This window comes from Bidens hawaiensis, unplaced genomic scaffold, assembly GCF_021521415.1.
Source record: "Bidens hawaiensis isolate Kalapana, Puna unplaced genomic scaffold, B.hawaiensis_p1.1 tig00008947_1, whole genome shotgun sequence".
NCBI classification, from domain to species: domain Eukaryota; kingdom Viridiplantae; phylum Streptophyta; class Magnoliopsida; order Asterales; family Asteraceae; genus Bidens; species Bidens hawaiensis.
The window spans coordinates 281,747-293,194 of NW_027491651.1; the positions used below are offsets into that span (position 1 = coordinate 281,747).

Here is an 11,448-nt window from a genome sequence, read left to right on the forward strand (position 1 = left end):
ATTTGCTGTTGACTATTTAATATTTGTGTTTATGGGTGGTTGGGTGGCGTGATGAACTTTTGGGTCGTGTGGGTGGTGTTTATGTTTATGTTATTGTTTAAAACTTTATGTGTTTTATTTTATGGTGTGTAACTTTATTTAAATCCGGAGATGGATAATTGGTTGTCTCTTGAGTTGCAATTGGTATGATTATCCCGTGTTTGCATTTGTTTTTGAAAATCTGAGTTACATTGAGGGCAATGTAAATCTCAAGTGTGGAGATGGAAAAATATGAAGAACTTAAAAATTTTTAGCCTTAGAGTAGCTGAAAGCCGGAATTGTAACTTGTTAATTGTTAGTATTAATGCCAAGTAAAGGTCTTTGGTCATGGTCGATTTTTAAGCTTCTCTAAAGTCTTCCCATGCAAATGTTTTTCAAAAATAAAAATTAAAATGAACCTTTTAGATGGGGATAACGAGTCATGGGGACAGGTACACATCTTTCATATCGGCAGCTTAATTCCTCCGGTACGTGTGTAAGATTTGCCTCATATATAATACACATATAATATATAGTATATACACATGTCATTTGAGTGTCATTATAAAGAGTACATAATATCTAGAACTTGGTTGTCTTATGCATTTCGAGATCTTAGCTTGGCATGAATGCAAAAGTGATAGAGGCAATTAGGTTAAGCCTCGTCTGGATGAGTGTGAGTGTGGGTATTTGGGGTTGGGCCTCATACGTTATATAAATGAGTGTGGAAATGAGAGGGGCGGGGGGTTGGTTCCCTTAGAAAACATTGTGGGACCTATTCTTTCATTCAATCAACCCCGGTCTTATATTACGAGAGTATCCGTCTTAATAGGTTTCTTTGTAATCGTTTTAGTATTCATCAATAAGATGTTTTAAGCATTATGTTTATTATGCTTCAAAAAAAATTGTGATAAAGTTGAAATGTTCAGGTATTATGAGTTTGAAAAAAAATATATAAAAAATAATAATAAATAAAAACTTAGATATGAGATCAGTTGTTTATGTTATTATTTATTTAGTTGTTTTGTAATAGGCCGGATCGAATCGTTTGAGCTACTTTAAAAATTCCCTTCCATACCTTTACACTTAGCCCCGTTACAACCCGTTTTAAGCCCTCTTAATTTGTATTTGTGTCAAAGCATTTATATGGGTGGAGATATGACTTGCTTACAAGCTTATTACATTGTGATCATACTTGGTATAGAGGGTAGAGAGATACTAGCACATTTTTTGCTGGTCCAGATATTAAACCGAGAGGAGAGATATTATATTATGAGGGGTATGAAAGTACACTCGTTTGGGCAATTTCAAAATTTTAAAATGAATCATTAAATTGTTTGGTGGGTTCTCAACCTTGACAGTGTCAGTTTTTGGAAATTGGGTATGACCTTATACCTCACTAGTATTAATACTGATAATTGATGAACCATCGATCGAGGTGTATGTATTGAATGAGAGTTTGCTTGAGGGCAAGCAAATGATAAGTGTGGAGATGTGATGTGCGGATAAAAGTATGCGCATTAAGCGTCTAATTTCGTGTGTTTTAATTAGTTAAATATTGTGAACACGAGTACTTTGAGTGCGTTTGTGGTTACAGGTGTGCGGAGCTTAACAGAGCTTAAAGAAGCGAATTTGGAGCATTCATGATGGAGTGGAAATGAAAGTAATGATCTATAATAGGATAGAGAATTGAAATACGAAGACGTGGCCGCAAACGGGGAGGAAAACGAAGTTGAAAGAAGATTTTATGAAGAAAACGGTATTTGGTCTGGTAGCAACCGTAAGGCAGAATCCAAGAACCGTAAGCTACGGTTCCAAATTCGCGCCTTTAAGCTCCGTTAAGCTCCGCACACTTGTAACCACAAACGCACTTAAAGTACTCATGTTCACAATATTTAACTAATTAAAACACACGAAATTAGACGTTTGATGCACATACTTTTATCCACGCATCCTAAAATGAAGCTTATCAAGACGGATATGCGCAATCGAATGGATAATGAGTATTTGAACAATGTTTTAGTTTGTGCGGTCGAAAGAGAAACGTTTGATAAAGTAAATGAAGAAGATGTAATGGCTCGGTTTCAAGCTATCAAAACCGAAGAGGAGATATTTACAGCCCAAATTAGATCCGCCACTGTTGGTTCGTTAACCCGGTTAGTTTAAATTTATTTGTTGTCGTGTTGTTTATATTTGTTTCGTTAACATTGTATTAAATACGGGGAAATTCTTTTTTTGGCGCTACGGCTCGGTTTCATGTCTAGATCCGCCACTGATGGCGCCCCACTACGCATGGTCTTATTACATGATAATGGAATGATCCAATTTACGTATCAATCTTTACGTGACAATGAAACATTCCATTTACATACTAACAACATTCTTATCCCTTCCACTGTCTTTAAATCCAAAATTTCATTAAAATTCACTACTTTCCCTCTCTCCAATTCAATTAAATAATATTTTTTATTATTACATTTTCTATTTTTTCTATTCACAACCATTTTTAACAAATATTAAAAAACTATATGAGTGAGCAGTAGCAATTTAAATATACTAAAAATTCACTGCATTTTCTCTCTTATCTACTTACAACACTCTAAACCACTTCATGCATGATAAAAACTTCTCTTATAAAATATAAGGGATATGATGTGGATGCACATTTTTCATCAAACGTGATAGGTGGTTATTTAAATGGAGTTAAAATATGATTTTTTTTTAGATCCTTAGAAGATTAACCTCTTTTGCACCATATTTATATATTTTTGTACCCATTTATGTATACATGTTGGCTATCAGTTAAGGAAAATTTTCAAACGTTGAATCAACAGAAAGTTTTTGGATATTGACGCTCACTTAAAGATTGATATTGCAGGGAGGAGATATATATGAAAAAGATGTAATTTCATGTCCAAAGCACAGTTCCCTACTGTAGATGATAGAAATATATATATTGTAATGAAGGCAGGACAACATATCTTGTCAATCACTCGCGCTAAATTTTATTGGTCTCAGGGAAGTGATTAATAATTAGTGAACTCTCTTAATAATCCCATACACTTTTAGGTATTGTTTTGGTGAGGTTAACTAACATGATTTCTAAAACCTCTACGTTAACCACTGTTATGCACATGTCAATCATCTATAACCGGGACAAAGTGCAGGATGATTCGTGCTTGTCGATTAAATTACAGTACAAGAATACTATGAAGAACAGACAAACAAGATTTTCGGGGAGAGGGAGAAGGTTGTTTAGGAATGAGAGGTACTTAAAGATGTTATTTGAAACTTCTTACACCTCTATACGTACAGTTTGCTATCCATAAGTTAACTCAGTAAGTTCAATTCGCTTAGATGGAAGCTGAACTTCATAGAGTCTTTCATCTACAGAGTTCGATTGCCACCCAAACGAACTTACGAGCTTGTTTTCCAACAATATAATCGAACTTTCTTATTCTTACAGGGAAGCGAACTGTCTAGAAGTACAAGTTAAAAAAAATAAATGGAAATAGCTGGCTAGTTACCAAACCACTTAATACATAGCATTTAACTAATTAAAAGATTGTTTTGACAATCTTGTGTTGAATCATTAAGAGTTCTGAATGATTAAGAGATACCTCTGAATCATTAAAAAAGCTCCATAAACTTAAGATGTTTCTATTGGCGAACAAAAAACATTATACATTTGTCTGATTCAGAGGTAGCTTCTTAATTCAAACAACCTGTAAGATATTTAAGGGAGTAACATAATAGACGTCTAACGATCAATACTGGAAAAGGCTAATGCATTTATTAGTCACAGGCTAGGAGTTTCTTGGCAAAGATTGAACAGCATGCAGCAATTAAAACAAGCAAAGCAAAGTTTATTAAGGTATAATAAAGACACAAATAATTGATATACATGATGGCTCTTTTATGTTCCACAGTACATATAGTATTCAACATCACCTTTAAGTCGCATTTATATTCTCTTGTGTACTTTTTTTTTCTTTTATTTTGTTTTCATTTGGGACTCAAAGCACAATCGTTAGGAAAAAAACACTCATGGTGATTCTTCATTTACAAAACTGTAATCCCTTTCTAGAACCAATGACATGAAAAGATGTGCTGTTTTTGTGGCTCTATGCAGCTACAAGATAAAAAAATTTAGACCCACATAAGGAAGTTCTACTAGGTTTTAAAAAATAAAAAATAAAAAATAAAAAAAATCGGTTAAAATATATGTGTTTTGTGGTTTATACTTTTCATGCATGGCTGTAGGGCTCAAAGAAACCGAATAAAAGAACACAAAAAAATGAGAGGATTCCAGCTTTAAGGCGTAAATGAAGGAAGAAAAAGAAGAATTTTTGCATAAAATTCAAACCCACGAGACACTCAAACAAATTATTGAAATTAAGAAACCAAAACATTTTTTTTATTAAAAAACAAACAAATAAAACACCAAAACAAACAATATGGACACAACTCCTAGGTATATTGTCTCCTACTAATCAAGAAATAATCTTTAGGACAAGAGTATAAAATATAGGACCTTAATTTCAACTTTGCATCTAAATGTGTACCGGTACTATAATCAGAAAGCAAAATCACAACCTTCATTTGAGCTAATAGTAGGATGTGACCTATAAACTGATCATCATAACAGGAAGCAACACTTATTATTAACCGATGATTGACGAGTAGTTAATTAATCTCTTGATATTTGATGGAAAAACTGCGTACTTGTCAAGTAATCATTGCCACCAAGAGAAGGATATAAAGAATGACCAATAAAGCTTGCTGCCGCGGTCGAATTACCCGGGGACGTTGTGGTGAGATTTAGCTGCGGGATCCCTGCGCTGCCACCAGACGAGGTGTCTCCGCCCATATGTTGACTTTCCGTACCTTGATCATAGAGAATTCCCTTAAACAAATGCCCACCTATGTTTACAGCGGCTTGGTATGTGAATTGATCGTCGGTGTCATCGATCGAGCTTACCCTTACGCACCTGAAGTTCGCCGGTGTTGTCAATTCTGATGGGAAGTTGCCTACCTCAAACCCTAGATGCACAACAAGCAAACAATCATTAAAGTAAAAATGTTTTAAGTTGTGAGTAGTATTAAGTTATTAACAATTATGGTCTAGTGATTGTATATTATAAATGAGTATTGAGTATTGTATGCACGTTTAATTAAAGCTTCTTTTATTAAAAATATTTTTGTGCAAAAATAATATTATATTAATATATAATATAAGTCTTAATCATCTTCATCAACTTTCCCTCCCTCCAACAATCTGGTCACGGGATGGCAAATAACTTGATGATTATTTTGCTTATATAAATCTTTATCTTTATATAAATATATATATCAAGATTACATAATAACGACCTCATAAAATTATAAAATATGCTTGCCTAAGATCTAAGTCCAAATTATTTGTTAGGCTTTTTCCTAGGAAGCAGTTAGGTTTCTTGATTATATACAAAATTTTAAAATACACCATTTGGGAAAGAAATCAAGAATGAAAGATACTAAATTCTAAATTTATATAATAAACCTAAAGAATATTATTGGATAAAGAATTTATATACCTGAGGAGTTATACGCAATAGCAGTAGTGGTAGCAGTAGTAATCGGATTAACCAAATTAATATTATTATTATTATTATCATGATCTTGACCTGATCTTGGTCTTTTGGTAGTTGGAATACCACGGCGGCGGTTGTGATCTTGTTGTGCGGCGGTGGCGGAGAGATACTGCTGTCTCTCCCGGCGTTTAGCCGCCGGAACCCACGTGCTTTTAACATGTGTTTGACACTGAAACCCTCTGCTCTTACAACAAGTTCTACACCTCATATGTTGACAGTCTTTCTTGGCTTGGTTTCCACAGTCTTGACAGCTTACACCACCACCGGTACCGGTTGCTCCACTGGTAATACCATGTCCCATCATCACAAAACCGCCAGAACCCCAGGTGGGTTCATCTGAGAAATTAATAATATTATTATTTCTACCATCCCCACCACCACCAGTACCAGTCATAGGTGGCTGCTGCCATAGTTCAAAGTCTTTGGTGGTGGTGGGGCGGTGGTCATGGGTGGTGGTGTTTCTGGTGGAGCTGTACAAGAACCAGCTGCTGGATTCAGTAGGGTTGTTTGAGTTGGAAGTGGGATTTGAAGCAAGGTTTGTGTTGGTGTTGGTGTTGGTGTTGGGGTTAGGGTGTTGTTGAGTAGGGTAAGTTGCAGATCCTAATGAGAAGAAGCCAGCCATAGCTTCTGCAAGGTGTTAACTATGTGATGACAAGTAGTACTACTAGTCCTACAACTACAACTACAACACCCCAATTGAGACTCCTCACAACAATCCATAGCAATTGAAAATCCAACCTAAACTCTATTTATGTCCACCTTCTCCTAACCCTATATATTTTCTAGATAATTTTTATATAAAAATATAACACTTAAAAGCACAAAACAAGAAACAAAAAAGGATATGAAAGTAGATGGTGACTGACTTAATTATATCTAGCTATAGCTCCAGGGTTGGAACTTGGAATTGAAATTGAAATAGAAATAGAAATAGAAATCAGATAATAATAATAATATCTCAACTGAGAATTGAGGAATTAATACTACTACACTTTTTCATTCAATTGTTTGTGTGGTTGCTGTACGTGAGCATTAACGAAGCCAAAATATTACAGGTCTGCCACGCCGCCATAGCCATTAAGGCAACCTGTTTCTTTAATTCCTTCCTTCATTGACAGGAGCTACTTGGTTTTGGGGGTTTCATCTTTCATCATCCTCTCTCTCTATATCATCTTGTAAACCTATATCACTGTGAGTGAGTGAGTGAGTGAGTGAGTGAGTGAGAGATATGTGAAAACTCTCAAGGGAGTGAATTACTTAAAGGTCCTCCAAACTGAGGCTTCATTTTCAAGCTTACCCATTTTGTCAACTTTTGTATTTATAAGCATACATATATAAGAAAAACTATATATATTATGATAACATGTAAGAAATTAATAATATAAATATTTCTTTAATTGACTAGTTTTAGTTAGTCTAAAATATTGGAACTGAAAAACCAACTTGAACATAACTGTTTTAAACACTTGGCATATAGTTACAAACAATGTTTGTAAATCAGACCCCTACTCCCGGGTCGTCCTACCAACTATGTCAGTTATTTTGGTCTCGTATAGACTGGTCCTAAGAACATATATAATCACATCATACTTAGGCTGAGGGGTGTGGGGGGCGCGAGAGGGGGCGCGAGTGGGGGCTCCAGCCAATAATATTGTGACGTGTGGCAGAGAGAGAAACTTGATAAGATGGGTGTTGGTTGTGGTGCTCGCGCCCCAGGCCCTGGTGTGGAGGGGCGCGAGCAGGGGGCGCGAGCGGATTTTGTTTTCATAAACGTCCAAAAACCAATTAAAATCACAGTTAATAAAATTTAAAAAAAAACCATATTTATAAAGCTGTTCCTATACACACATGGATGCTAATATCCCACTTGAAGTTATCCTACAACATGCTCCGGCGACCGGACGGCACCTTACGCCGGGAACTCGCCGAGTTTCTCGACCGGAAAGTCACCGCCAACGCCACTCCGGTCGACGGTGTTTACTCCTTTGACGTCGTTGACCGTGACACCGGTCTGTTCAACCGGGTTTACAAATTCGCCTCGCCGGAAAATGAATCAGTCGCCGGAGTTTTGGACTTTGAGAACCCGTTAAGCACGACAGAAATCGTTCCGGTTGTTTTATTTTTCCATGGTGGGAGTTTTAACACTCCAACGGCTCTTTTCACCATTCCCAAGCCCATTTACGCCACACAGGTCCCGCGAACCCCCTTGCGCCTGCTTTGTTTTTCGTGCTCGCGCCCCTCTCGCGCCTCGGTGGTGTGGTGTTCGCGCCCCGGGGCGCGAGCGGCTGGGCTCACGCGCCCTTTCTCGCTCTCCACACCCCTCAGCCTTAATGTTATAAATGGTTAATTATGTACCTTATATTTGAATATGTAATAACTAGAGAAACTTGAGAAATATATTGATTTTCTTTGAAGTTTTAAAATCAATTCTGATTTCATAGCCTTGTTTTGAAACAAATGTTGCAATTTGATTAAGTAGGCAATTAAAGGTAGGGGTGACAATAGTTTCGGGTTAGCGGGTTGACGGGTTAATAGGTTTCAGGTTGGCGGGTTGGCGTGTTGAGATTCTTCAACCCTATTAATCCAACTCATATATTTACTCGTGTCGTGTCGTATCGACCCATTTAAATTTGTGTCGTGTTCGGGCCGTGTTTCGGTCAACTCATTTTACGTTCATTCACAAATATGTGTAATACCTAGTGGCTTAATAATAACCTAGACAATCAATTACTCTTAATCATATAAAATATTCTAATAATTTTGTGATACATCTAATTGTTTTTGTGTATTTATTTCTCATTCTTAATTAACAAACTTAGGTTCACATATTTTTTTGCAAATAATAAGAGGATAGACGGTTATGACTAATAAAATAAAAATATTAGAAGTGTAGAGTGAATAAAAATATTTTAAAAAGTAATTAGTTTAATTTTTAAAAGTTAATAGATATATGAAAAATTATAAATCAAAATATTTAACTTTAAAATTTTAAACTTTATCTCTAAAATCAAAATATTAAATTTTCTAAAATTCTTAAACAGGTTAACAAGTCAACCCACATTTTCACGAGTCGGGTTCGGGTTGACTTGTTTAATAAAACGGGTCGTGTCAGCCGGCACAAAACCTATATTTTTTCGTGTCGGATTTCGGGTCATGTCAGAAATTGACAGCCCTAATTAAAGGCATATACCAAAGGGCCTTTGGTCTATCGGTATCTAGGAAAGTATGTAAGTATTCCTACTCATGTAGTTGAGTGTTCAAGTCTGATGATAAATAAACACGAAGAATTAGAAGTAGAATTACAGGGTGTGTCTGTTGATGAAAAAGGTTTGAAGTCATAAAATATATGTATAAGGGTGATGACTTCTATAAATTGTTTGAAGCAAATAGCTCTCATACTTTTAACACACTATACCAGTATAGGTATAAATTTATAATAACTTAGTTTGTGTTTCTTCCTAACATAAAGTTTTTTTAACAACGTTTGGAAGAACCTTTAATGCCTGATAAGTCTTCTGAGACGGGATGTCAACCGTCCATAAAATATATGTAGAAGGTTGATGACTTCTAGAAATTGTTTGAAGCAAATAGCTCTCATTCTTTTAACACACTATACCAGTATAGGTATAATTTATAATAACTTAGTTTGTGTTTCTTCCTAACATAAAGTTTTTTAACAACGTTTGGAAGTACATTTAATGCCTGATAAGTCTTCTGAGACAGGATGTCAACCGTTCATACTGATTTTGACTACAAACCTTACTTACCCAGGAACACCATCAAGGATGAAACTCACCGTTGTGGGAAACTCCCTTGAGTCATGTATTGAACCTGAGACCATAAGGATTCCAAAGTTTAATTATCACCCCTATGTCATTGGACCAGAAGACCAATTGTTTCCTAACATAAAGTTACACACGAATATAACATGAGATATTTTCTAAAATACGAAGTGGAGGTCGCACCCAACCATCCAATATCAAGCGAGGTCCAAAGTGAAAACCGGACATATTGGCATTTATTTAACTACAAACTATTAGAAAACTAGAGGTCCAAAGTAAACATCTGATATAACATTGAAGGGTCAAGATTGAGCAATCACATGTGGTTAAAATTGTCTACATTTTTAATGTGTATTCACACATGAATGAAGGTATGAACATGTGCATGAGAAAATTATATATATATAAAAGAGAAGTTTGGTACCACTAACCAAGTGGTGATACCAAACTTGTCCATACCATTTTGATTTTCTTTTTTATTGGTACATCAGAGGACTTCCACATAACGTCCACACTTTAGTCAGGGCAAGTAAACCTGCTACTTTTGACTCTGATGTTGAACTCGCAGAGATTGTTTACGATGATCTAGCTGTGGACGATGTGGTTTTGGAAAAGAAGAAAGAAATGAAATGGGTTACTCCTGCTAAACGACCCGGTACTCAGTCATGGAACCCTAGGGATAAGAAGCATAAAGTGTGGGAGAGAAAGACATGCAAGACATGTGGAAAGATGTACGGTGGCGAGTGCAAGTGGGGTGTTGGAACTGATGTTTGTCACAAAGGTGGGAAGGCGCATGGAGGAGAGTGCAGAGTTGGATCAGATGTCTGTTATAAGTGCGGGAATGTAGGGCACTATGCTCATGAGTGTAGTGAGAATCCAGCGTATTTCCGCTGTGGCAAAACGGGTCACATGGCTAGGGTATGTACTGAAGCTGGAGGAAGCGGAAAGAAATGTGCTGAATCATCAAGGCCATGGACCATGGCCTACATGCTGACTTAGGAACAGGCCAAGCAGATCCATGATGTTGTGACAGGTATGTTTCTAGTAAATGGTATTTCTTCTTCTGTATTGTTTGATTCAGATGCCAATAGAAGTTTTGTAGCTACGACATTTAGTCATTTAGCAAAAATGAAATGTTGTCATGTGCCTGAAACTTTTATAGTAGAAACCGCTAGTGAAACCTCGTTTGGTTAATGATGATGGTTAAGAATTGTAGGATAGAGTTAGAGGGACATGATTTCCCTGTTACCTTGTATGTTATGACCTTATGAGGGTTTGATATGGTTTAGGGAATGGATTGGTTATCTGATTTTGAGGCTCAGATAGTGTGTAAGAGTAAACTGATAAGGTTAACATCCTTGGATGGTGGTATGGTGACGGTTTATCATGATAACGAAAGTTCATTGCTTAATGTCATTTCGATGATAAAAGTCGAAGGGATGTTAAGGCGAGGGTGCAGTGTCTACCTGGCGTATGTTGTCAAAGCTACAGCCAAGTCGAAAGAAGTAAAAGATGTTGTTGTGCGCGACTACCCAGAAGTGTTCCCTGAGGATCTTCCAGGGTTTCCAGCGAAGCGAGATGTAGAATTCCATATAGAGTTAATACAAGGAGCACAGCCCACCATGAAATCACCTTATCACCTAGCACCATCCGAGATGAAAGAATTAATGTCCCAGCTGCAAGAACTCCTCGACAAAGGTTTCATTAGACCGAGTGTTTCCCCGTGGGCCGCACCGGTGTTGTTTGTTAAGAAGAAGGATGGAAGTATGAGAATGTGTATATACTATCGTGAGTTAAATAAGCTTACGATGAAGAATTTATATCTGTTGCCATGGATTGATGAATTGTTTGACCAACTATAAGGTTCGAGTTGGTTCTCACAAATAGATCTTAGATCAGGCTAGCATCAGCTGATGGTGAAGGAGGCAGACATCCCTAAGACAGCGTTTCGAACGTGATACAAACACTACAAGTTCCTCGTGATGTCATTTGGTCTGATGAATACTCCAACAGCA

The 11,448-nt window shown here is 36.6% G+C and overlaps 1 protein-coding gene across 1 annotated transcript; it reads right to left on the minus strand.

The window, feature by feature from the left end:
• Positions 1-4,213: 4,213 nt before the first annotated feature.
• Positions 4,214-6,830, minus strand: LOC143530493 (protein SHORT INTERNODES-like). The gene is made up of 2 exons (XM_077026018.1): positions 5,595-6,830; positions 4,214-5,061 (listed from the first exon to the last, which is right to left on the minus strand). Exons 1-2 carry the CDS (start codon positions 6,271-6,273, stop codon positions 4,709-4,711), a joined length of 1,032 nt encoding a protein of 343 aa, XP_076882133.1. The 5' UTR covers positions 6,274-6,830; the 3' UTR covers positions 4,214-4,708.
• Between the last annotated feature and the right edge of the window lie 4,618 nt (positions 6,831-11,448).

Excerpts from the sequence above, each read along its gene's own strand:
- LOC143530493 (XM_077026018.1), bottom strand. The coding sequence starts at position 6,273 with ATGGCTGGCTTCTTCTCATTAGGATCTGCAACTTACCCTACTCAACAA. Across the intron at positions 5,062-5,594 it reads TATTGCGTATAACTCCTCAG|GGTTTGAGGTAGGCAACTTC; the intron begins GTATATAAATTC and ends TTGTGCATCTAG.